The sequence below is a fragment of the Aedes albopictus genome, chromosome 1 (assembly GCF_035046485.1).
Source record: "Aedes albopictus strain Foshan chromosome 1, AalbF5, whole genome shotgun sequence".
Taxonomy (NCBI): Eukaryota; Metazoa; Arthropoda; class Insecta; order Diptera; family Culicidae; genus Aedes; species Aedes albopictus.
In genome coordinates, this window is record NC_085136.1 from 11,798,047 (window position 1) to 11,826,010 (window position 27,964).

The 27,964-nt window shown below is 40.0% G+C and overlaps 1 protein-coding gene across 1 annotated transcript in view; it reads right to left on the reverse strand.

The window, feature by feature from the left end:
• Positions 1 to 21,199, reverse strand: part of LOC109431073 (slit homolog 3 protein) — a 43,086-nt gene extending 21,887 nt beyond the window's left edge. The window contains exons 1-3 of the mRNA XM_062843466.1: positions 20,659 to 21,199; positions 20,083 to 20,423; positions 12,020 to 12,706 (exon numbers count right to left, since the gene is read on the reverse strand). Of these exons, the coding sequence (XP_062699450.1) occupies positions 12,020 to 12,706; positions 20,083 to 20,423; positions 20,659 to 20,962 (1,332 nt within the window). The 5' untranslated portion in view covers positions 20,963 to 21,199. The remainder of the gene's footprint in view (positions 1 to 12,019; positions 12,707 to 20,082; positions 20,424 to 20,658) is intronic.
• Between the last annotated feature and the right edge of the window lie 6,765 nt (positions 21,200 to 27,964).

Below are 27,964 nucleotides of genomic sequence, written 5' to 3' on the forward strand. Positions count from 1 at the left end.
TATACAGACGGTTCAAAACTGTCCAACCGTGTTGGAGTCGGAGTGTTTGGCCCCGACACTGAGATAGCATTCCGTCTACCAAACCAATGCACCGTTTTCTCCGCAGAAGCAGCAGCAATACTTCTCGCTGCAAAGAAACCGTCTGATAAAAGAAAATTGATTGTTAGTGACTCAGCTAGTGCGATTGCCGCTATCTGCTCCGATACGAACAAACATCCTTTCATTCAGGCCATTCAGGATCTCTTTGCTGATTCGGAAAACCCGCCGACACTAATGTGGGTCCCTGGCCATTGTGGTATCCCGGGTAACGAACGTGCTGATAGGTTGGCAGCCATGGGCCGCCAAGAAAATTTTCTGACTTCAAAAGTTCCTGGAGACGATGCCAAGACCTGGGTGAAAGCAATTATCAGAAACGGTTGGGCTTCAGAGTGGCACAGGGATCGGACACTCTTCCTGAGAAAAATAAAGGCTGATACAACCCCTTGGACTGACACAGCTTGCTGGCGGGAACAGAAAGTCCTTTCTCGACTCCGGACTGGACACTCGCGGCTGTCCCACAACATGAATGGAGACGGTAGCTTTCGGAAAATATGCGACATCTGCAATGTTCACAATACGACTGAGCACGTGATAAGTAACTGCCCGAAATATGAACTACTGCGAAATCAGCACGACATATTTTCAACCAACCGGGCTCTACAAAATGATCCAGTCTACGAGAGAACACTCATAAATTTCCTTCGGGAAGCCGGTCTTTTTCCGGAAATCTGAAATTGTCAACATACGTTTCCAGTGGATCTACAAAAATAATTTGGAATAACGGCTTCGACCCACGCTACAAAAAGGAACTGATTAGGAATAAGATGTAAATGACTTCCCCTTTAGATGATGATGATCACCAACGCTAACCACGGACACTGTTTGTGCGCGCGCGGGAAACGGATCTTTTCGGACACCACAGAAATAGGTTTTTAATTTCACTCCGAACTTCACTTTATTCGGCACTTATTCGCGTAACAAGAAACTACTACGAGTATAGAAATAAACTTTATTACGCGGACTGTAACGGACGAGGACTATATTTCCCGGCGGTCTGATTGTAACTAATTTTATTGCCTATGTACAACTTGAGCTGCCTGATGAGAGACTTCAATTCTCCTAACAGGCCTTTTCTCTTATCTCCTACGTAACTTATCTCATAGCGAAAGGGGTAGATAATACACATGTGGCAGATAGGGATCAACTATATCGCTACCTGTGGATCACGTTTGAACTTCTCTCGAAATCTCTCATGATTAACCCTCGCGTGACCAGACACGAAGAGGATAAACACCAACAATGAGGCAGTTTGACAGAATAATTGACTTGAAACTAAACTCTGTAAATCTATTTGCTAACTGGTTATGCCCTTAGGGCACCTCCAGATATGAGTTTTCCGAGATGAACCAGCCCAGGGCTGAAAATCTCGTAAATAAAGATAATAATAATAATAATAAGAATTTTCCCAGATAATAGTGACGAATTCCTTCTGGCCATGAAAACAAAAAAAAATGATTTTAGTAACCACAATGTTGGCTGTTCACTGTCTTGTAGCTTTTTGGTAGTGCAGCCGCAGCCAAACAGCAGCTCCATAGCAGCGCATATAAAATCACTTTATGTCCACATAGACGATTTAAGCTTATGCGAGTTTGTATGTATGCTTTAACGAGCTTGTCTTAGGATTTTTGCAACTTTATTCCCAGCCTAGGGGCGGGACACGGTGTCAAAATTTCGATTATTATCGAACATTCATGTACCTCGGATTTTTCTTCGAAAATTAGGGTATCGGGATGCTTCGTTGGCATAGTACCCTCGTTCGGCCTATCTCAACGTAAACCAAAAACTCAAACAAACATGCATAACAGGATATCGGAAAAGCTATGCGCTCTACAACTGTAACATTTCGTTTCAATTTTAGCACTTTGGAGCATTTAAATTGAATGAAAATGACACTTTGTTTAGCTTTTGTAGACGCCATGTTTCTTCGGCTTAGTGGGTAGTCTATACACATGATCATAAATGGCATGATTCTGGATCATTTCGAACTAACTTTTCAATATTTGAACATTTGATGCGACGGCCATAGACGCTATTTTGAACTTGTATATTTGTTTTCAACGAATAATAACTATTTTACAAATTGAATGTGGGCCGAATATTGAGGACATTTTTTTTCACTATGTACCCAAATCTTGGCCCATCAGTAAAATTACGTCAATAACACCGATAAAGTGACGTTAACAACATTGCTTACGTAAGAACCAGAAAGAACGAACAGGAAGAGAGATTTGGTGTTCGGTGACTGTAAAAATATAACACAATAATAGGGTTGCGTTGTTTTCGTTACTTAATCAAGAAAGAACTTTAGTTGAAGTGATTTATTTATAGTTTTTTGAAAATTTGGCTCCGAAATGTAATTTAAAAGTAAGATTGGTGAACAAACAGAGATAATACTTCATCAGAAATATTCATAAAATGAGATAATAAGTGGTTCTAGTGCACGGAAAGTAATAGGCCAACGTTGTATCCACTAATAGGCCAATTTTTGTACCCTAGACCAACGTTGCATACCATCACATCGAATCTTTCCAACTAAATTAAGTAAATTCTTGAATATTTACATTTGTTTACTTCCAGTTGGTGAAACATGCATTGCCTAGAGTGTATTATAGGGTCAACATATTATTTATAGTGCTTTTAATTCCTGAGTTATGGTCAAAATTGTCAAGGCGGCTTGCAAATTAGGCCAAGGAATGGTATATATACCCTATTAGTATTTGGACTATGTATTCATAATCGGAAAACTAGAAAATATTTCATCGGCGAAAATTTTTCCATACATTTTGCATGGGACGTTTTTTGGGCTAAAATAGTAATTATTGATTTTTAGTATGGAAAATAGCCAAAAACTCATCTAACTCAAATTATTATCGAACTTTCATGTACCTCGGATTTTTCTTCATAGAATGTTAGAATTTTGGCTATAATTTATAAATGCAAAATTTGAAAATACAGTCAGGTCTTTTTTTACGCGGTTTTCATTTACGCGGCCGCGTAAATGAAAACTCCATACAAAAAAAAAATTTCATCGTCTTATTTTTGCATGATTCGTCGAGAAATGGTGAGACTTTTTTTACGCGGTTTTTCGAATTTTGAACTGCGTTTTTTTTACGCGGTACGTATCCCTCGCGTAAAAAAAACCTCACTGTATTTTCAAATTTTGCATTTATAAATTATAGCCAAAATTCTAACATTCTATGAAGAAAAATCCGAGGTACATGAAAGTTCGATAATAATCAAAATTTTGACACCGTGTTCTGTAATGAATCGGTAAAATTGGCCAAATAATTGACTGAGAATTCTTTGGTGTATGTTCATTATTTGTGCCAAATTTCATAAAAATCGATGCATTATTTTTGACTGTGGATGAAAAACAAACAGACGTGGTTTTAAGCATTTTGTACAATCATGACCAATTTTCATTCGCATAACAGATGGTTATTTTACACTACAGTTCAAAATTATGTGATCATAATTATGAAATTTCGTTAGCAATTATGATACTTATAAAGACACTTTTTCATCAACTTTGATCAATTGGTTTGAAAGCTACTGGTGTTGATAGGAGGGAGTGTTAGTGAATTTTTTTCGTGTTTTACATATGCGACGTTTGCATTTTCATAACTTATTATAAGTTTATTTTTGTGTTAAATGTGCTATTTTAACTTATAAATATTCCCCTAGAATTAATGCACATTTATAGGGTTCTAACAGATTGGAGGCCCGCAATCCTATTTCGATTGCCAACATTCAGGCCATTTCGGGCCGCGATTAAGTACTAGAGATGTAAACCCATGTGTACACCTTTCCCTGGCACAGACTTCAAATTATAGAACTCTAGTGATAAAACCCGAATCTGGAAGCCCCCTTAGGATTAGAAATTCCTAGACAAAACTCAAGCTATGAAAGCAACTTAATGCTGCGAACAAAAGGCAACATGCCAGAGAGATTACGATTGACTGATGAACCAACAACGTTTATGAAACCTCGTCATCCTGCCATCGGAAATTGTTATCCATTAGGGTAACAGGGCAAAATATATGTTCTGTGTTGTATACGTCCAAGTGTGATGTCATAATTTATTACGCATTTGTAAGGTTCCATTACAAGATGTTATATTTTAATATGCATTTGTAGTGCTCCATTATTTTTTGTTCGTAATAAACTTTCGAATTTCTCTGCCAATTCTCATGAAATTTTCACAGAAGGTAGTTGATTAAGTGTATATTATGCCTGCAAAATTTGATGATTATTGGTGTAGTACTTTAAATAATACAATCGAAACAATGAAGGGTGCTGACTAATTGCTGTCTGAGGAGCTTAAATCAAGTTCAGTCCTAATACATGCTTCGACTATAAAATTGTTGATAGTGCATCGATTTTTTTGAAATTTTGAGTATGCAACAAATGTAGATTGAGAGGTTTAAGTTCAAAATTTCAGCCATTTCCTTTGCCAAATTTAAAAGTTACAGCACTGACAAGCAAAACTAGGGGCTGTACAAAATTCAATGGCGCACATTCTACTCTTTCATTGCTGCAACAAAAAGTACTGCACTGATTCACATGAAATTTTGTAGGGGAAATGAATACATCTTGAGCAGTTATTAGGCCAAATTTGAACAATTTTAATGTATCTACTGCAGAATTAAAGCGGTATTTCTGTGTCCCGATTATTGCGGATACAGGCTTTATTCTATGAATTTCTTTTGGAAATCCTCCAGGTGCTACCGCTAGTAGTTCTTCTAGAGATCATTCTGGAAATCCTCCAGAAATTCTTTCTATAAATACCCCAAGATTTCCTTTAAGAAATCATTCCTTTTGGGCTCCTTCCAGGAGTACTGTTCACGAATCTTCCCAGAGTTCTTTGAGGAAATCCTCTAGGACTTCTTTTTAAATCTTCCTTGACTTTATTTTTCTAGGAATCACCAAGAAGTTCCTTCTGGGAATGTTTTAGAAGTTTCTTTAGAGCTGAAGTTCCTTCTGCTGGGTATCCTCCAGGAGTTTCTGGAGAAATCCTAAGTTCAAGTTCCTAACTTAATTCCCAGATATGTTGGAGAAATTTCAGTCTAAACTCAAGTAGGTAAGAAAACATTTAAAGGAAATCCCGAATAAATACCAATAAAAAGGCATCCAAAAAATGTAGAAATCTACAGATGGTATTCTTGGTGATATTCTCAGAAGTTATTCCTGGAGAATTACCCAAAAAGAGTTTCTGAAGGAGACCCCAGCAGAAATTCGTGGAGAAATCCCCAGTAAGAATGCCTGATATGGAATTGCCAGACAATATTCCTGGAGTTATCGATAGATGGAGTTCAGCAGTAATCCTGGAGAATGCCCTAGGTAGAATTCCTGCAGGAACCTCCACAAATCCCGAAATTCCCAAAAGGAGTTTCTGAACAAATTCTCAGCACGATTTTCTGAAGGAATCCTCAGATGACACGCGTGGAGTAATTTACAAACGAACCTTCAGGAAGAATCTGCAAAAGGGCTGTTTAAGAAATCGCCAGCAAAAATCTTTATCTTCTCCAGAAGTTCCATCAGGAATTCCTTAGGAGATTCGCCAGGTTTTCCCCTAGGATAGCTGTCGTACGAAGAGATGGAATTTGGTGAGATCATTCCGATTACCTTATTATGTGCTAAATTATTATATTAGCATAAATCTTTCAAACATTCGCTATTATTCCATCCTGTCATCTATTGAAAGATGTTTCAGTTCTGGACTCTTTCTAAAACAAGGACTTGGCCAGGAGTGTGGAGATGAGTGGGTCCATGTGATTGTTGATAGTAACGACATCTGCAATGGCGATGGATATATTCATCTTTGCAATTCCATCCACGATTTGTTCATGCTATGCTGTGCTAGGATTTTCCCCTAGGATGACTGTTTCTCCCGAAGTCCCACCTGGAATTTTTTCTACAATTTACCTGATAATATGGAAGAAATCACATGATGATCCGTTAGATCAACTAAAGGCCTCCAATATGTTATGGAGTTCAAGTCAAATGTCATGTAAGTGCCTGAATGCAACCAATGCAATAAATTCATGGTACAATACTCTTAGAGCAGCAAGACATTAGCGAACAACTTCTATCGTTTTATTTGGATGTTCTAGGATATCCAAACTATCCTGGAGTTAGGACTACAAGAGCAAAAGGATCTACCACAATCGCCATCCAACATAACTGTACGGTTTTTTACCGTTGTTATTCGAGGAGCTTTAAATTTCAACGAAAAGGTGTTATTACGGTTGTCGGACAGTCTTTGTTGTTATCCATGATGCTTCGCAACGCAAAAAGAAGCAATATTTGCGAATATCAGGTTACCAGGTTCTACAATTTGAAGGGTGTCTTCTGCAGCATATCTTTCCTTTGAAGAAGACACTATCCAAAGGGTCGAAACGTCGGGTTAAGTAACAAACTCATTCTCGCGCTTAGTAACTGATGGATACATCAGTTTCTTTCAATGTACGCTTTCAACGGTACACCAAAAGCTTCGCTGGAAATTCCCTTCGAAGTATCCTAAAATTGTTATAATGTTAAAGAATTAATACAGAAACCGTTCTTTATCGTAGCTTCGTGAATTCCCTACAGTTGTTCCCTACAGTTGCTTAAAGGATTTCTCCACAAGTTTCCCGGAGTTTCTACGAAATTTCTTCAATAGTTTTCGAAATTGTTCTCTATGGCTATTTTGGAAAATCTTCCAGGAGTGTTTTTTTTTCAAGAACTTTGCCAGTAGTTTTCTTGGGATAACTCCAGAAGTTTCACTCGGAAATTCTTCTTCTTTCAGAAGTGTTTCCGATTTTTTTCTGGTGGTCCTCCAGAATTTCTACCAGCAGTTCCTCCATGAATTCATTAAGAAGTTCCCCCAAGATTGTTTCCTGAAGTTTGTTCGGAAACTTCTCCAGAAATTCCTATTGAAAATTTCTTCGAATGTTGCACTTGGAAGTGATCCAGAAGTTCCACCTGGCGTTCACCCTGGATTTTCATATGAGATCTAACTGACCTGTATTTTTTTCTTGTGTTTTTTTTTTTTTTGGGATGTGGATAACATCTTGGTAGGCTTTTTGTATCAACTAATGATGAAATATCTGATAGAACTTTTTGAACATCAAAGTTTCAGAAAAGTACCAGAGAAAAACTCCTCCGCAATTGAGGAAATGTTCGAAAAATATTTAAAAAGCTGGGTAGCTACTAAACTGTTCCTCATAAGGTTGATCAAAATGCTGACTAATTGTTTCAGTAACGAAGCTATTGACAAAAAATACTAATCTAAAACTAAAAATGTTTAAAAATAATAATTTTAAGAAATTTGGCCAAAAAAAAAGCAAATTTCCAATAATGTGTGTTCAAGATTTTTTGTAACCCTTTTTTTCCTAGACATAGTCATTCAAAATCATGGCAAGGAAACGGTCTTAAGCTTAATTAATTAGGCTTAATTAATGCTTTAGAGGGAAACTCTCGAAATATTCCCGAAGATACATCTGATAAAGGCATTAGGAGCTCATATACAGCGATTTATGTGTTATTCTGGATGAATCTCAAACAGCACCTATTTCCTAAGGAATCCGCAATTACATATCTCTGAAGAGCAGGTTTCAGAACTTTCTGAAGGAATCCAAGGAGAAGCTCCTGAAGCAGTTTTGAAAAACATTTTAAGATATTTCCCAATATCTGAAGCAATTTTTAGAGAAAGTTTCTGAAATACACTAAAAATTCATGTTAGAAAAAAATAAAATATTACTCCTAAAAGAATGCCCGGAAAATCCCTGAAAAACTACACTGCAAAAAAATAATAAGTTAAAATTCACGTTTATAAAGAATAAACTCCTAACTAATAGTTAAGGCTTAGTCCTACAGGAAATTCCACAGGAACTCCTCAGGGAATGCCTGGATGATTTTTTGAAAGAACTCCAGAAGGAACTCGTGGAAAAAAACTTTAACGAGGAGCATTTCCGGATGAATCACGGAAACATTTCTGAACATATTTCGGAAAAACTGCTGACGAAATTTCCGGAAATCTTCTGAAAGAGTTCTGGGAGAAATCCAGAAATTTTCGAAAAAAAAACCTTGAAGGATTTTCTGGGATAGCTCAGTGATAAACTCCCGGACGAAGGAATTTCCGAAGGCACTCCTGAAGCAATTTAAGTAAAAAATCCTAAGAGAATTCCAAGGTATTTACACTGAAACAATGTATGGGGAAACTGCTGAAGGTGAGGAATAATTTCTTGGAGGAACTCCCGAATAAATTTCCGGAAGAGATTTTGCAAGAACTTTTGAAGGAATTCTTAGAGAATCTCCTGAAATAAAATTCCTCTACAAAATGAAAAGGAATTTCTGAAGGATTTCTCGGAGAACTTTCTCAAGGAATATCGAAAAAAGATCCTGAAGGCATAGGCATTCCCGGAATAATCCTCAAGGAGTTTCAGGATGAACTCATTTCAAACTTTCCTGATGAATTTCTGCCAGAATTCTAGGAGTACCCGAGCAACACACATGTCATATAACAGTTACGGCAGCGCAAGTTTTGGTTAAATAAAAGTTAATTTAACGTATTTCCAAAAACATCCTAGAGTAACGCTAAGTTAACTTCTATACAACCAAAACTTGCACTACCGTAACTCTTATATGACATGTATGTTGCTAGGGTAACTCCATGAGGTTTGTTGAAGGAATTCAAATACAGTAAGGACCCGATTTTGTGAGCCCCATTTTATGACAAACTTTTTGCTCTCGTTATCTTACGGTGAAACTTTAAACAATTAGTTCATGTTTATCATCAAACTACAGCTTAACCCTATAATACCCAATCCCGCCTTTAGACGGGGTATAGTTTGAGCATTTTGTAATTTTTGTTTCGTGGAAAATCAAATTTTTTATATTTTTGGTTGATATTTAGGACTGTTCTGTATATCTCAAAATAGTTTTTGGTGTATTTTAAAGCGTATTTACATTTTTTAAAAATCATTGAAAAATTGATGTTTTAGTCACCTTTTAGAAGTCATTGTTTATTTTGTATTGAATCGCTACAATTAACATATTTTAAATTTTTCCCAAATCATTCTATTTTTGTTTAATAGTTTAAGGGAATCGAATACACTCTAAAATTATTTTCCCTAAAATTACACAGAAAATAAAATTTTCTGTGAAAAAAATTTAAAATAATAATATTTCAACAATAATCATAAAATCTCAAAAAATTCGTTCCCCAAATTGGCTTCCAGGAAAAATATAAAAGTGTGGGGATGTTCAAAAATAAAAATTAGAAAAATCAAAAACTGAAATTCACGAAATCGAGAATTAAAAAGAATCATCTTCCAAAACATGTTTAAAACGATTTTAGATGACGAAAAATGATATTTAGATCAAAATCAAAAATTTGGGTATTAGAGGGTTCAATGCAAAACATAGAGCGATAAAAAGTTTGAAAAACTGTAAAGACTTAAAAGAAGAGCGAAAAATGAGTTCTGAAAAAAGTCTGACAACATCGGGTCACTAATGTAAGTGACAATACCTGAAAAAAGTCCAGAGAAAATTTTGGAGGAATTCTAGGACAATTCTAAGCAATTCCGGACAAACTCATGTATTTTTTTTTTTTAATTTTTATAACTGTATTTCAACTTTTGCAAATTCTACACTTAGGATAACTCCTGTTATAATTTTCGATAGAATTTCACGAGAAAAACTCCCAAAGAAATCTTCAGCGGAAATCTTTAAGAGATTCCCTACAATACTTTTGAAAGATCTCGCAAGTTCTGAAATATCTAATGTATTCGTGGACAAACTCTCTAAGGAACATCCATGCAAGCCAATACAGGAATTTTTGGCGAAACTCGTGGGGAACTTCTGAAGGAATTCTCGAAAAAAGTTTAAAAAAATCTGGGAAAATTCCAGAAGATTTTTTTTTCTGTATTAACGAGATTAGCGATTAGCCCTAGGCTAGTTTATCACGCTTTCTTTCCCTTCCGATTGAAGAACTCTGCGAGTTTGTCGGGAATGGGATTCGATCCTAGGTCCTCGGCGTGATAGTCAAGTGTTCTAACCATCACACCGAAGAAATTCCTGGAGGAACTACGGAAGGAATTGTAGAGAAATTAATGGAATTTTCATAAAAAAAAATCCTGAAGGAATCCCCAACTCTCAGTGAAACTTCACGAGAAACTGTCTCTTAAAGAATTTTCCAAAGTAAATCTTGAAGATATTCCCTAGAAAACTATTAAGAGATCTCCCAAGTCTATGAAATTTCGAAATGTATTCGTAGCAAAACTGTTGAAGCTTAGGAAAGAAATTCTCCGTAGAACTTGCCTGGGAGATCCTGAAAGAATTTCCGGAAAAAGGTTTTTTCGAAAATTCGAGAAAACTATTTAGAGATCTCTCAAATCGATAAAGTTTCTGAATGTGTTCGCGAACAAACTCTTGGTGGAATTTCCATAGAAGCTTATATAGGAATTCTCGGTGGAGCTTCTGAAGGGATTCCTGGAGAAACTTCTAAAGAAAATGGGAAGATGTTCTGAAGAAATTCCTCAAGAAACTTCGGCAGGAATTTTCGGAAAAACTCCTGAGAAAATACTCAGGGAAATTCCAGTAGAAAATCTTCCAAAAACATTTCACAAGAAATCTTGAAGAGACTCCCTAGAAAACTCTTGAGAGATCTCGCAAGATAGTAAAATTTTTTAATGTATTTGTGGACAAATTCTTGAAGGAGTTTCCGTAGAAGATAATGGAAGAATTTACCCAGAAACTTATAAAAACAATCCGCGAGAACTTCTGAAGATACTCCTGAATGAACTCCGGAAGGAATTTTTGGAAGAACCCCTGAAGTAATTCTCGGAGGAAACTCTCTCACAGAGAAATTTCCAACAGAAACTTCTAGGAAACTCCCAAATTTCTGAAATTTCACAATGTATTTGCGGACAAACTCCTGAAGAAATTTCCGTAGGAAGGATTTCCTGTGAAACTTCCGGGGAGCTTCTTAAATACTTCCAAGAGAAACTTAAAATAAAAATTCGGGAAATGTCCAGATGAAATTGCTGTAGTAATTCCAGAGGCAATTCTCGGAAGAAGTGTGATATAATTCACAAAGGAATTTCAGGAGAAAATCTCCTCTAGAAATTTCCAGAGGACATTTCAAATAGATTCTTTAAAATGCTCTTAAAATATTATTCAAATTGCTGAAATTTCTGAACGTACTCGCCAACAAACTCTTGAAGAAGTTTCCCTAGAAGCTAATGAATTAACTCTCGGTGGAAAAATCGGGAGAATTCTTGAATAAGTTCCTGGAGGAACTCTAGATTCTCAGAGATACTCATGGAATTTGCGAAGAAACTTCTGACGGAAATTCCAGAGAAACTCTTGAAGGAGTTCTCGTAAGAGCTTCTGAAGTAATTCTCGAAGGAACTTCAGGAGAAACTCTCTCCCATGGAAATTCCTAGAGGAAATCTTGAAGATATTCCGTAGAAAACGCTTGAGAGATTTCCAAGAAATCTAGAAACGATCAATAATTACGATAGTGCCTATAGATCTAAAGGTCTGCATACCAGAAAATTATTGAATGGCCTCAATCATTCGTAGAAATCGATCAATTATTTGGAATGAGCTCACATCTGTAATAAGCCACACCCTACGAACATATCGTTATCAAAAAACGTTAAGTGATAACGGATTATGCCCACAGATTTGAAGGTTTGTGCTTCACTCATATTGTGCTTAATGACCTACAATTGCTAGAAGGTTTTTTTTTATGATACGAATGGTACGAATGGTAAGAATTCCTGAACTTTTGGGAGACAGTGCACTCTAGGAAATGGATTTAAGAAAAAAATGATAACTGTGCTCAAGATTTGCTAAACAAACCCCAATTCTTTTTAAGACGTTGCCACCACTACATCATGCAAAGTACTCCAAATCCTAAAAACCAACTTACCTTAATGCTACTTGAATTGCTAAAACAATCATCCGTCAGTTCCAGGATATTATTCTCACTCAGGAAAATCTCCCTCAACAGAGGCAAATTGCTAAACACCCCGCTCACGTAGTGTATGTGATTGTGGCTCAGATCGACCGTGTGCAGCTTCCGGTTGGCCGCGAACACTTCCGCATCCACAAACACAATCCGGTTATGGCTCAGATCCAGCGACTGCAGCTCCTTCAGCGACACAAAACTATCCCGATGCACCAGCTCGATGAAGTTATTATACAACGACAGTGTCTTCACATACGGAAACGCCCCAAACACATCACTGTACAGTTCCACGAAATTGTTCACACTCAAATCGAGGAACACCAACGACCCAAACCGCGTATAACTATCGTCCTGCTCCAGCGAGTTAATCTCGTTCATCGCGAGTCGCACCTGGCGGAGATTTTCCAGCCGCTTCAACGCCGACGTCGGAAACTGCTTCAGCCGGTTCTCCGAGAGATCCAGCTCGGCGAGGGAATCCTCCAGGCCGACAAAACCAGTTTCCGGAATGCGCTCCAGCCGGTTGCCCTTCATGTTCAGCTTCACCACGTGCAAGCCGTAGAAGGCGTACTCCTCGATGGCGGAGATTTCGTTCTGCTCAAAATCCAGGACCATCAGCTTCTTCATGCCGGCGAGCGCTTTCGTGGGCACCTGGGGGTGGAAGAAAACGAAAACAAAAAAAAATAGTGTTTTATATGTAAAAAGAACAGTCCTAGTTTGCAATCAAAGAAAAACTAGCACTCAAATTCACATTCGTGAAGGTTCCGCCCAAAAATTCAACAGAAGTTTTGCACAGAAATACGACAGAAACTCGTCTAAGGATTCTACAGAGATTCGTTGACAGATTCCACAGAATCTCGTCTAGAAGTTTAGAAGAATCTCGTCAAAGATATGTCAGAATCTCGTCTGAAGTTTCGACATAAACTCGTCTATAGATTCGACAGAATCTCGCCTAGCAATTGGAACAATCTCGTCTTGACATTCGAAAGAATCTAGTCTAGGAACTCGGAGGAATCTACAGGTTCGTCAGAATCTCGGCGAGAGATTCGGAAGAATCTCGTCTAAAGATTCGAAAGAATCTCATCTAAAGCTTTGAAAGAATCCCATCTAGAGAATCTGAAAAATCTAATCTAGAGATTCGAAAGAATCTCATCTAGAGATTCGGAAGAATCTAATCTAGACTTCGGAAGAATCTCATCTAGAGATTCGAAAGAAACTCGTTAAGAGATTCGGAAGAAACTCGTCAAGGGATTCATCAGATTCTCGTCTAGAGATTTGGAAGAATCTCGTCTAAAGATTCGGCAGAACCGCGTCTAAAGATTCGGCATAATCTCGTCTAAAAATTCGGCAGAATCTCGTCAAAAGATTCGGAAGAATCTCGTCTATAGATTCGACAGCATCTCGTCTAGAGATTCGACAGCATCTCGTCTAGAGATTCAGAAGAATCCCGTCTAGAGATTCGTCAGAATCTCGTCTACTAAATCGTCAGAATAACGTCTAGAGATTCGGAAGATTCTCGTCTAGAGATTTGGAAGAATCTTGTCTAGAGATTCGGCAGAATTTCATCTAGAGATTCGTCAGAATCTCATCTAGAGATTCGGAAGAATCTACCCAAGCAACACACATGTTATAATAAAGTTACGACAGCGCAAGTTTTGGTTATATAGAAGTTTATTTGACGTAATTCTAACATTGTGTTGAAATTACGTAAAATAAACTTCAATACAACCAAAACTTGCGCTGCCGTAACTTTTATATAACATGTGTGTTGCTTGTGTAATGTAGAGTTCGGAAGAATCTCATCTAGAAATTCGACAGAAACTCGTCAAGAGATTCGGTAGAATTTCGTCTAGAAATTCACGAGAATCACTTCTACAAATTCGCCAGAATCTCGTCTAGAGATTCGGAAGAATCATGTCCAGGCATTCGTCAGAACCTCGTCTAGAGATTCGGAAGAATCTAATCTAGAGATTCCAAAGAATCTCATCTAGAGATTCGGAAGAATCTAATCTAGAGTTCGGAAGAATCTCATCTAGAGTTCCCAAAAAAACACTTCAAGAGATTCGGAGGAAACTCGTCAAGAGATTCGGAAGAAATCGTCTAGAAATTCGACAGAATCTCTTCTAGAGAGTTGTCAGAATCTGGTCTAGAGAATCGGAACAATCTCGTTTAGGCATTCGTCAGATTCTCGGCTAGGGATTCGGAAGAATCTCGTCTAAAAATGCGGCTGAATCTCGTCTAAAGATTCGAAAGAATCTCGTCTAGAGATTCGGTAGAATCTCGTCTAGAGATTCGGTAGAATCTCGTCTAGAGATTCGGGAGAATCTCGTCTAGAGATTCGGGAGAATCTCGTCTAGAGATTCGGAAGAATCTCGTCTAGAGATTCGGAAGAATCTCGTCTAGAGATTCGGAAGAATCTCGTCTAGAGATTTGGAAGAATCTCGTCTAGAGATTCGAAAGAATCTCGTCTATAAATTCGAAAGAATCTCGTCAAGAGATTCGAAAGAATCTCGTCTAGAGATTCGGAAGAATTTCGTCTAGAGATTCGAAAGAATCTCGTCTACAGATTCGAAAGAATCTCGTCTACAGATTCGACAGAATCTCGTCTACAGATTCGACAGAATCTCGTCTACAGATTTGACAGAATCTCGTCCAGAGATTCGACAGAATCTCGTCCAGAGATTCGACAGAATCTCGTCCAGAGATTCGACAGAATCTCGTCTAGAGATTCGACAGAATCTCGTCTAGAGATTCGACAGAATCTCGTGTAGAGATTCGACAAAATCTCGTGTAGAAATTCAACGGAATCTCGTGTAGAGATTCGACAGAATCTCGTGTAAAGATTCGACAGAATCTCGTCTAGAAATTCGACAGAATCTCGTCTAGAGATTCGACAGAATCTCGTCTACAGATTCGCATGAATCTCGTCTAGAGATTCGGAAGAATCTCGTCTAGAAATTCGGAAGAATCTCGTCTAGAGATTCGGAAGAATCTCAACTAGAGATTCGAAAGAATCTCAACTAGAGATTCGAAAGAATCTCGTCTAGAGATTCGACAGAATCTTGTCTAGAGATTCGAAAGAATCTCGTCTAGAGATTCGAAAGAATCTCGTCTAGAGATTTGAAAGAATCTCGTCTAGAGATTTGAAAGAATCTCGTCTAGAGATTCAACAGAATCTCGTCTAGAGATTCGAAAGAATCTCGTCTAGAGATTCGAAAGAATCTCGTCTAGAGATTCGAAAGAATCTCGTCTAGAGATTCGAAAGAATCTCGTCTAGAGATTCGAAAGAATCTTGTCTAGAGATTCGAAAGAATCTCGTCTAGAGATTCGAAAGAATCTCGTCTAGAGATTCGAAAGAATCTCGTCTAGAGATTCGAAAGAATCTCGTCTAGAGATTCGAAAGAATCTCGTCTAGAGATTCGAAAGAATCCCGTCTAGAGATTCGAAAGAATCTCGTCTAGAGATTCGAAAGAATCTCGTCTAAAGATTCGAAAGAATCTCGTCTAGAGATTCGAAAGAATCTCGTCTAGAGATTCGAAAGAATCTCGTCTAGAGATTCGAAAGAATCTCGTCTAGAGATTCGAAAGAATCTCGTCTAGAGATTCGAAAGAATCTCGTCTAGAGATTCGAAAGAATCTCGTCTAGAGATTTGACAGAATCTCGTCTAGAGATTTGAAAGAATCTCGTCTAGAGATTCGAAAGAATCTCGTCTAGAGATTCGAAAGAATCTCGTCTAGAGATTCGAAAGAATCTCGTCTAGAGATTCGAAAGAATCTCGTCTAGAGATTCGAAAGAATCTCGTCTAGAGATTCGAAAGAATCTCGTCTAGAGATTCGAAAGAATCTCGTCTAGAGATTCGAAAGAATCTCGTCTAGAGATTCGAAAGAATCTCGTCTAGAGATTCGAAAGAATCTCGTCTAGAGATTTGAAAGAATCTCGTCTAGAGATTCGAAAGAATCTCGTCTAGAGATTCGAAAGAATCTCGTCTAGAGATTCGAAAGAATCTCGTCTAGAGATTTGAAAGAATCTCGTCTAGAGATTCGAAAGAATCTCGTCTAGAGATTCGAAAGAATCTCGTCTAGAGATTCGAAAGAATCTCGTCTAGAGATTCGAAAGAATCTCGTCTAGAGATTTGAAAGAATCTCGTCTAGAGATTCGAAAGAATCTCGTCTAGAGATTCGAAAGAATCTCGTCTAGAGATTCGAAAGAATCTCGTCTAGAGATTCGAAAGAATCTCGTCTACAGATTTGACAGAATCTCGTCCAGAGATTCGACAGAATCTCGTCCAGAGATTCGACAGAATCTCGTCCAGAGATTCGACAGAATCTCGTCTAGAGATTCGACAGAATCTCGTCTAGAGATTCGACAGAATCTCGTCTAGAGATTCGACAGAATCTCGTGTAGAGATTCGACAAAATCTCGTGTAGAAATTCAACGGAATCTCGTGTAGAGATTCGACAGAATCTCGTGTAAAGATTCGACAGAATCTCGTGTAGAAATTCTACGGAATCTCGTGTAGAGATTCGACAGAATCTCGTGTAGAAATTCGACAGAATCTTGTCTACAGATTCGACAGAATCTCGTCTAGAGATTCGACATAATCTCGTCTAGAGATTCGACATAATCTCGTCCGGAGATTCAACACAAACTCGTCCGGAGATTCGACAGAATCTCGTCCGGAGATTCGACAGAATCTCGTCCGGAGATTTGACAGAATCTCGTCCGGAGATTCGCAGAATCTCGACTGGAGATTCGACAGAATCTCGTCCGGAGATTCGACAGAATCTCGTCTAGAGATTCGACAGAATCTCGTCTAGAGATTCGACAGAATCTCGTCTAGAGATTCTACAGAATCTCGTCTAGAGATTCTACAGAATCTCGTCTAGAGATTCGACAGAATCTCGTGTAGAAATTCGACGGAATCTCGTGTAGAGATTCAACAGAATCTCGTGTAGAAATTCGACAGAATCTCGTCTACAGATTCGACAGAATCTCGTCTAGAGATTCGACAGAATCTCGTCTAGAGATTCAACAGGATCTCGTCTAGAGATTTGACAGAATCTCGTCTAGAGATTCGACAGAATCTCGTCTAGAGATTCGACAGAATCTCGTCTAGAGATTTGACAGAATCTCGTCTAGAGTTTCGACAGAATCTCGCCTAGAAATTCGACAGAATCTCGTCTAGAGATTCGAAGGGATCTCGTCTAGAGATTCGAAGTGATCCCGTCTAGAGATTCGAAGGAATTTCGTCTAGAGATTTGAAGGAATCTCGTCTAGAGATTCGACAGAATCTCGTCTAGAGATTCGACAGAATCTCGTCTAGAGATTCGACAGAATCTCGTCTAGAGATTCGACAGAATCTCGTCTAGAGATTCGACAGAATCTCGTCTAGAGTTTCGAAAGAATCTCGTCTAGAGTTTCGACAGAATCTCGTCTAGAGATTCGGCAGAGTGTCGTCCGGAGATTCGACAGAATCTCGTCCGGAGATTCGACAGAATCTCGTCCTGAGATTCGACAGAATCTCGTCCGGAGATTCGACAGAATCTCGTCCGGAGATTCGACAGAATCTCGTCCGGAGATTCGACAGAATCTCGTCCGGAGATTCGACAGAATCTCGTCCGGAGATTCGACAGAATCTCGTCCGGAGATTCGACAGAATCTCGTCCGGAGATTCGACAGAATCTCGTCCGGAGATTCGACATAATCTCGTCTACAGATTCGACAGAATCTCGTCTAGAGATTCGACAGAATCTCGTCCAGAGATTCGACAGAATCTCGTCCGGAGATTCGACAGAATCTCGTCCGGAGATTCGACAGAATCTCGTCCGGAGATTCGACAGAATCTCGTCCGGAGATTCGACAGAATCTCGTCTAGAGATTCGACAGAATCTCGTCTAGAGTTTCGACAGAATCTCGTCTAGAGAATTGACAGAATCTCGTCTAGAGGTTCGACAGAATCTCGTCTAGAGATTCGACAGAATCACGTCTAGAGATTCGACAGAAGCTCGTCTAGAGATTCGACAGAATTTCGTCTAGAGATTCGACAGAATCTCGTCTAGAGATTCGACAGAATCTTGTCTAGAGATTCGACAGAATCTCGTCTAGAGATTCGACAGAATCTCGTCAAGAGATTCGACAGAATCTCGTCAAGAGATTCGACAGAATCTCGCCTAGAGATTCGAAGGAAACTCGCCTGGAGATTCGAAGGAATCTCGCCTAGAGATTCGAAGGAATCTCGCCTTGAGATTTGACAGAATCTCGCCAAGAGATTCGAAGGAATCTCGCTTAGAGATTCGAAGGAATCTCGCTTAGAGATTCGAAGGAATCTCGCCTAGAGATTCGAAGGAATCTCGTCTAGAGATTCGAAGCAATCTCGTCTAGAGATTCGAAGGAATCTCGTCTAGAGATTCGAAGGATCTCGTCTAGAGATTCGAAGGAATCTCGTCTAGAGATTCGAAGGAATCTCGTCTAGAGATTCGAAGGAATCTCGTCTAGAGATTCGAAGGAATCTCGTCTAGAGATTCGAAGGAATCTCGTCTAGAGATTCGAAGGAATCTCGTCTAGAGATTCGAAGGAATCTCGTCTAGAGATTCGAAGGAATCTCGTCTAGAGATTCGAAGGAATCTCGTCTAGAGATTCGAAGGAATCTTGTCTAGAGATTCGAAGGAATCTCGTCTAGAGATTCGATGGAATCTCGTCTAGAGATTCGAAGGAATCTCGTCTAGAGATTCGAAGGAATCTCGTCTAGAGATTCGAACGAATCTCGTCTAGAGATTCGAACGAATCTCGTCTAGAGATTCGAACGAATCTCGTCTAGAGATTCGAAGGAATCTCGTCTAGAGATTCGAAGGAATCTCGTCTAGAGATTCGAAGGAATCTCGTCTAAAGATTCGAAGGAATCTCGTCTAGAGATTCGAAGGAATCTCGTCTAGAGATTCGAAGGAATCTCGTCTAGAGATTTGAAGGAATCTCGTCTAGAGATTCGAAGGAATCTCGTCTAGAGATTCGAAGGAATCTCGTCTAGAGATTCGAAGGAATCTCGTCAAGAGATTCGAAGGAATCTCGTCAAGAGATTCGAAGGAATCTCGTCAAGAGATTCGAAGGAATCTCGTCAAGAGATTCGAAGGAATCTCGTCAAGAGATTCGAAGGAATCTCGTCAAGAGATTCGTCAGAATCTCGTCAAGAGATTCGTCAGAATCTCGTCAAGAGATTCGTCAGAATCTCGTCAAGAGATTCGTCAGAATCTCGTCAAGAGATTCGTCAGAATCTCGTCAAAAGATTCGTCAGAATCTCGTCTAGAGATTCGTCAGAATCTCGTCTAGAGATTCGTCAGAATCTCGTCTAGAGATTCGTCAGAATCTCGTCTAGAGATTCGTCAGAATCTCGTCTAGAGATTCGTCAGAATCTCGTCTAGAGATTCGTCAGAATCTCGTCTAGAGATTCGTCAGAATCTCGTCTAGAGATTCGTCAGAATCTCGTCTAGAGATTCGTCAGAATCTCGTCTAGAGATTCGTCAGTATCTCGTCTAAAGATTAGTAGAATCTCGTCTAGAGATTCGTCAGAATCTTGCCTAGAAACTCACAATCTCGTCTAAATATTTGACAGAATGTCGTCTAGAGATTCCACAAGATCTCATCTAGATATTTGTCCATGTTTTGTCTCAATTTTTCACAGAATCTAGTCTAAAGATCCGGTTGTCTCGTTAATTTAAAACTCGTTTATCTTTTATGTTAACATTTAATGAAACATCCATTAAAACTTTCCGATTTCTGTCTCCGGCACTTCCGTAAAATATTGCCAAACTTTCCCTGATTGCAAATCCATTTATAATGGAGTTCGGTAACGAAAACAGAAAACACATGTCAACTGGGATTAGCAAAAGTTTTCCCCGATTGCAGTCGCTTTCGCTGTAACCTCCTAAATCGTTTCCACTTAAACTTTACCACTCCCGGACAGACAAAAGCGGACATGTGCTTGCCAATTCCGTTCCCCACAAAGAATGGTTACAAAAAAAAAGCGAACTCACTTGTGTCAATTTTCCATTTACAATACTTAAACTCTCTAAGTGCGTTCGTAAATTATTCAAACTGTTCTCCTTCAGCTGCTGCAGGTTGGAATGGGAGAACTGAAGATGCCGGATGTTGACGTCGTTACCGGTGCTGGAGCTGCTTCCACCGCTTGCACCACCGAGGAACGTGGACGTGTGTGCCGAGGCATGCGACGAGGTCGAGGCAAACAGATCCGCGGTAAGGGATTTGACCGAACGGTCAAACTCGTACACGGACAACGACTGGATCGGCGACGAGATGAGCTGCAGCGTCGAGCGCAGTGCCACCGCAGTGATGCTGGGACACTCGAGGAACAGTCCTGTTTGGGAGGGATGAGAAAAAGGCACTCATGTTACACTGCTGTGGTAATGTTGAGGGGGGAATGGGAACATAAAGTGGGACGAAGGAATCGCAGTATGCGCGCAGCAATCCGGCGAGATTTCACCGCTTGCTTTCATCGTATGAACGAACATGTAAGAAAACCCATGTGCGTGACATACTGCGATGGTTTTGGAAAAACGAGAACAAAGAAGCATCTACACTGAAACACGTACCGTCCTCAAACTTGTAGCACGGACAGGCCGAATTCTCGGCAAAGCTTGGACATTCAATCTCGTTCGAGGAAGACGACGAGGAAAAAAGTTCTTGTTCTTCCAACTGTTGCCGCTGCTGCTGCTGATGATGTTGCGTCCCGCTTCCACCGGTGGACCCTCGTCCGCTACTCCGCAGCTGAAGAATTTCCTCCATCCGTCCGTAGCTGATGCGCTGAAGCAGTACCAGGCCGACTAGCAGCCAGCAGCGCCATAGATACTTGTAGTAGGGCCGAGTGAGCCCTAATTTAGGCCACCGTAGCATCATGCCGTCGACGGTTTGGCTCCTCTGCTGATGATGCTCGCTGTCAAGCGCCGAGCGGGATGGGAATGGAGCATCTTCCTACCTACGCTCTCCAGTGGGGGAGGTGGACTGCGATTGTTCCCGGATGCTCTCTACTAACCGGAGATTGTTGGTTTTGCTAGAAGTAATTGTGGCTTATACTCGATGTGGCTCATTGAAGCCACTGGAATTCACAGCATGATGGATACTCGTTTGATGGGCGTAAATCTAGGAAAAATTATAGGAGAAAAAATATTGGTTAAGTAAGGTGGCCAGGATTTCAAGTTATATTTATTTACCATACGATTGTCAGGTATAATTTGAATGAGTCAACAGTTTTGCAAAAATATACTACACTATACTAAAACTAATTTTTAAGATTCAACAGAGTCACGTCTAAAGATTCGGCCAAATCTCGTCTAGACATTCCACAGAATCCCGTCGTGAGATTCCACAGAATCTCGTCTAGAGATTTCATAGTATCTCGTCCAGAGATTCCATGGAATCTCGTCCAGAGATTCCATAGAATCTTGTCCAGGGATTCCATAGAATCTCGTCCAGAGATTCCATAGAATCTCGTCCAGAGATTCCATAGAATCTCGTGCAAAGATTCCATAGCATCTCGTGCAGAGATTCCATAGAATCTCGTCCAGAGATTCCATAGAATCTCGTCCAGAGATTCCATAGCATCTCGTGCAGAGATTCCATAGAATCTAGTCCAGAGATTCCATAGAATCTCGTCCAGAGATTCCATAGAATCTCGTGCAGAGGTTCCATAGAATCTCGTCCAGAGATTCCATAGAATCTTGTCCAGAGATTCCATAGAATCTCGTCCAGAGATTCCATAGAATCTCGTCCAGAGATTCCATAGAATCTCGTCCAGAGATTCCATAGAATCTCGTCCAGAGATTCTATAGAATCTCGTCCAGAGATTCCATAGAATCTCGTGCAGAGATTCCATAGCATCTCGTGCAGAGATCCCATAGAATCTCGTGCAGAGATCCCATAGAATCTCGTCCAGAGATTCCATAGAATCTCGTCCAGAGATTCCATAGAATCTTGTCCAGGGATTCCATAGAATCTCGTCCAGAGATTCCATAGAATCTCGTCCAGAGATTCCATAGAATCTCGTCCAGAGATTCCATAGAATCTCGTCTAGAGATTCCATAGAATCTCTTCCAGAGATTCCATAGAATCTCTTCCAGAGATTCCATAGAATCTCGTCCAGAGATTCCATAGAATCTCGTCCAGAGATTCCATAGAATCTCGTCCAGAGATTCCATAGAATCTCGTCCAGAGATTCCATAGAATCTCGTCCAGAGATTCCATAGAATCTCGTCCAGAGATTCCATAGAATCTCGTCCAGAGATTCCATTGAATCTCGTCCAGAGATTCCATAGAATCTCGTCCAGAGATTCCATAGAATCTCGTCCAGAGATTCCATAGAATCTCGTCCAGAGATTCCATAGAATCTCGTCCAGAGATTCCATAGAATCTCGTCCAGAGATTCCATAGAATCTCGTCCAGAGATTCCATAGAATCTCGTCCAGAGATTCCATAGAATCTCGTCCAGAGATTCCATAGAATCTCGTGCAGAGATTCCATAGCATCTTGTGCAGAGATTCCATAGAATCTCGTGCAGAGATTCCATAGAATCTCGTGCAGAGATTCCATAGAATCTCGTGCAGAGATTCCATAGAATCTCGTGCAGAGATTCCATAGAATCTCGTGCAGAGATTCCATAGAATCTCGTGCAGAGATTCCATAGAATCTCGTGCAGAGATTCCATAGAATCTCGTCCAGAGATTCCATAGCATCTCGTGCAGAGATTCCATAGAATCTCATCCAGAGATTCCATAGAATCTAGTCCAGAGATTCCATAGAATCTCGTCCAGAGATTCCATAGAATCTCGTCCAGAGATTCCATAGAATCTCGTCCAGAGATTCCATAGAATCTCGTGCAGAGGTTCCATAGAATCTCGTCCAGAGATTCCATAGAATCTCGTCCAGAGATTCCATAGAATCTCGTCCAGAGATTCCATAGAATCTCGTGCAGAGATTCCATAGAACCTCGTGCAGAGATTCCATATAATCTTGTCCAGAGATTCCATAGAATCTCGTCCAGAGATTCCATAGAATCTCGTCCAGAGATTCCATAGAATCTCGTACAGAGATTCCATAGAATCTCGTACAGAGATTCCATAGCATCTCGTGCAGAGATTCCTTAGAATCTCGTGCAGAGATTCCATAAAACCTCGTGCAGAGATTCCATAGAATCTCGTCCAGAGATTCCATAGAATCTCGTCCAGAGATTCCATAGAATCTCGTGCAGAGATTCCATAGCATCTCGTGCAGAGGTTCCATAGAATCTCGTGCAGAGATTCCATAGAATCTCGTGCAGAGATTCCATAGAATCTCGTCCAGAGATTCCATAGAATCTCGTCCAGAGATTCCATAGAATCTCGTCCAGAGATTCCATAGAATCTCGTGCAGATTCCATAGAATCTCGTGCAGAGATTCCATAGCATCTCGTGCAGAGATTCCATAGAATCTCGTGCAGAGATTCCATAGAATCTCGTGCAGAGATTCCATAGAATCTCGTGCAGAGATTCCATAGCATCTTGTGCAGAGATTCCATAGAATCTCGTGCAGAGATTCCATAGAATCTCGTGCAGAGATTCCATAGAATCTCATGCAGAGATTCCATAGAATCTCGTCCAGAGATTCCATAGAATCTCGTCCAGAGATTCCATAGAATCTCGTCCAGAGATTCCATAGAATCTCGTGCAGAGATTCCATAGCATCTCGTGCAGAGATTCCATAGAATCTCGTCCAGAGATTCCATAGAATCTCGTCCAGAGATTCCATAGAATCTCGTCCAGAGATTCCATAGAATCTTGTCCAGGGATTCCACAGAATCTCGTCAAGAGATTCCACAGAATCTCGTCAAGAGATTCCACAGAATCTCGTCAAGAGATTCCACAGAATCTCGTCAAGAGATTCCACAGAATCTCGTCAAGAGATTCCACAGAATCTCGTCAAGAGATTCCACAGAACCTCGTCAAGAGATTCCACAGAATCTCGTCAAGAGATTCCACAGAATCTCGCCAAGAGATTCCACAGAATCTCGTCCAGAGATTCCACAGAATCTCGTCAAGAGATTCCACAGAATCTCGTCAAGAGATTCCACAGAATCTCGTTAAGAGATTCCACAGAATCTCGTCCAGAGATTCCACAGAATCTCGTCCAGAGATTCCACAGAATCTCGTCCAGAGATTCCACAGAATCTCGTCAAGAGATTCCACAGAATCTTGTCTAGAGATTCCACAGAATCTCGTCTAGAGATTCCACAGAATCTCGTCTAGAGATTCCACAGAATCTCGTCTAGAGATTCCACAGAACCTCGTCTAGAGATTCCACAGAATTTCGTCTAGAGATTCCATAGAATCTCGTCTAAAGGTTCCACAGAATCTTGTCTAAGGATTCCACAGAATCTCAGTTTATACGGAATCTCGTCTGCAGATAACACAAAATCTCGTCTAGAGATTCAAGAGAATCTCATCTACAGATTCCACAGAATCTCGTCTAGAGATTCCACAGAATCTCGTCTAGAATTTGACAGAATCTCGTCTATGTATTCTACAGAATCTTGTCAAAAAATTACACAGAATTTCGTCCAAAGATTGCACAGAATTTTTTCATTTCCACAGGATTTTGTCTAGAAATTCGTCTTGAGATTCTACAAAATCTCGTTTAGAGATTCCGCAGAATCTTGTCTAGAAATTCGTCTTAAGATTTTACAGAATCTCGTCCATAGATTCGACAGATTCCCTCGTCTAGAGATTCTGCAGAATCTTGTCTAGAGATTACGCAGAATCTCGACTAGAGATTCCCCAGAATTCCGTCCAGAGATTCCTCAGAATACCGTCTAGATAGTCCACAGAATTTCATCTAGATATAGCACAGAATCTTGTCTAGAGATTCTACAGAATCCCATATAAAGATATTACACAATCTCTTCTACAGGTCTAGAGATCTAGATATTCTACAGAACCTCGTCTAGAAATTCAACAGTATCCCGTTTTTAGATTTGACACAGTCTCGTCAAAAGATTCGACAGAATATTGCCTAGCCTTTTAACAGAATCTCGTCTGGAAATTCGAGGTCCATCTACATCACGTATAGAAACTCGACTGAATCTCGTCTACATAAGTGACTGAATCTTATCCAGAGATTCGACAGGTTTCTTTGTGAAGAATTTACAGATTCTCCTTTAGATATCCGAAAACATCTCGATTGAAGATTCCACAGCATCTCGTAAGGTTACATGGACATTTAGTTTAGTTTAAGGGAAATCTTAAGGGATCTGCTGGTGGTTTTCTGGAAGGTTTTAGGTCGAATCAATGCGTCTTAAAGCATTTCAGGTAGTTTCAAGATGTTTTGGAAGACTTTAGGGGGCTTCAGTAGAGTTCAAAGTTTTTTTTTATCTGAGGTATTTAAAGGCGTGTCAAAGCCATTTAAAAGATTTCCAGTGAGCCTCAAGGGCTTGTAATAGAATTTAAACAATATCTACGGAATATCAAAGGAGTCCTCGAAGAAGTTTGAAACCGGTTTGAAGTGCTTCGAGAAGTTTCTGCGGATTTGTGGGGGTTTGAGAGGTCTTCAGTAGAGTTTCATGGAAGGCCACAGAGTTCTCAGAGAGGTTTTCTGAGGGAATTCATGGAGATTCTATGGGCTTTAATAGAGTTCAAGGTAAGTCAAAGATTTTTTTCGAGGTATCAATAAGTCTCAGGGGGTTTTATAGTTTAAGTGAAGTTTACGAAGGCCTCACGGGAATATTCTATGGTTTTTTAATGTGTTGTATTTTAATTCGTTTCAAATGGCTACAGGAATTTCAGGAGGTTTCAGAGGGCTTAAGAGGTTCCATATTTTAAGCAAAGTCTAGGGGGCCCCGGATGCATTTTTTTCTTAGAAGTTTGAAGGTGTTTCAAGACGTTTCGATGCATTTCAAGGTTTTTTTCTGGAGTTTCAGGGGACGTTACCGAGAGCCTCGTTGGGATTTTCCCAAGGGTTCCAAGGATGTTTCAATGCGTTTAAGGCTGTTGTAAAGCATCTTCATACTTCAAAGTTTGTGTTTCAGATTGTGTTTCAGATGATTCCAGGAAGTTTCAGGAAGTTTTAGAGTTTCATGGAAGTCTACGGTGATCATGGATGGGTTTTCAGAGGGGGTTCGAGGAGTTTCAGTGCACATCAGAGTGCTTCAGTAGAGGTTAAGGAGAGTCTACGGTCGTGGGGGATTTCTTAGGCTTTTCAAGACGTTTCAAGGCGTTGAAATGGATTTCAGGAGGTGAATTCATATGATTGCTAGTTCTATTTGTGGATCGAATGACCTATACTCAATGGAAGTACTTGGATACCCTTAGACCCCTTCCACTCCAACTTTAACTCGCCCAAAACACCCAACAACTTCTCCTGGTCCACCCAACCTTTTCCCGTAAACTCTTCTCAAACGCAAGTCCTCCAACTCCTCTGTACCTAGTATAAGAAAATATTATAGAGACGATAAATATGACACCAGAAGGGTCTTAACAGCGTCAAACAGCGTAGGGGTCTCAGTAAAATCTATAGCGGGAGGAGTTCAAAAGAGTCTCCGAATGGACATACATAGATAGTACAGAAACCAAGAGTAGCTCTATCTTAGGAGAGTTCAATAAAGGTCAAAACGAAGGCTGAATGTGATCAGAGGGGAAGCCAAAGATAGTCTCAGGTTATAGGGTTTCGATGGGGGAACAATATCTCAAGAAAAATTTTGATAACCAATTAGTCTTGTAGAGGTTTTTGAAGCCCATCATGAAACCCATCAACAACGAGAAACACGAAGGCGCATCATCACCTGGACCTGGATCGAGACCTGGTCTATGCTCTAGGAGAACATGCGAGCACTGGAAGTGTTTGAGCGGCGGGTGCTTAGGCCCATACTTCGAATGCCAGACAACAACCCTGCAAAGCAGGTGCTCGCAAGAGATCCAGATGGTACATACAAGAAGACATGGAGGGTAGCGTGTAAGGTATGCGGACGAGGTGCAGAACAAACTGGCAAGAGAAGAAGAAAGCTTTTGGAAATCCTCCAGGAAATCCATCAAAGAAAGGAACTATAGGAGGAAAACCAGAAGGAACTCCGACAGGAATTGCTTGTAACAAAAAAAAATCATTAAAACCCTACAAATGCTTATTTTATTTTCCGCATCGGATCCCGGGAAACTTATACCTATTGGAAAAACAAAATGGAACAATAGAACATAAATTATACACAGTTATGTAATAAAATAACGAAGGCCAAACCCAGAAAGACGAAGTTTCATAAATGTTGTTGGTCCATCAGTCAATCCTGTGTTTTTTTTTTCTGGCAGATCGCCTTCTGTTCGCAACATTGTTTGCTTATACTAGGTTGACTTCCAGCAACCATGCTGGACGAATTACTAAAGAAGTATAGTAGCTCAAGAAACTTCATAAGGAATTCCTTATAAAACTGCTGGAAGAATTCCTTAAAATACTCGTGGAGGAATTCCCTTATGAAGCCCTGGAGGATTTCCATTAGAAATATCCGAATGGGTTCTACAATGAACTTCCTGAGAAATTCCAGAAGAATCTGCAGGAATTCCGGACGGAGCTCTTTGAGGAAAGAGCATCCAAAGAAATCCTGGAAGGAGATCCTGAAGGAATCCTGCATAGAATTCTGAACAGAATCCTGGTAGTAGTTCCCTGAAGAATCCCGGAAGGAATTCCCGGAAGTGGTTCCTGCCATAGTTCCAGAAGCGGTTCTTGGAAGAATGCCGGAAGGAGATCACTGAAGAAATTTTCGCATGAATTCCGGAAGGAGTTATTGAAGCAATCCCGGTACTAATTCTTGAAAGAATCCTAGAAGGAGTTCCTGAAGACATCTCGGAAGAAGTTTTTGGAGCAACGCTGACAGAGAATCTTGGAGGA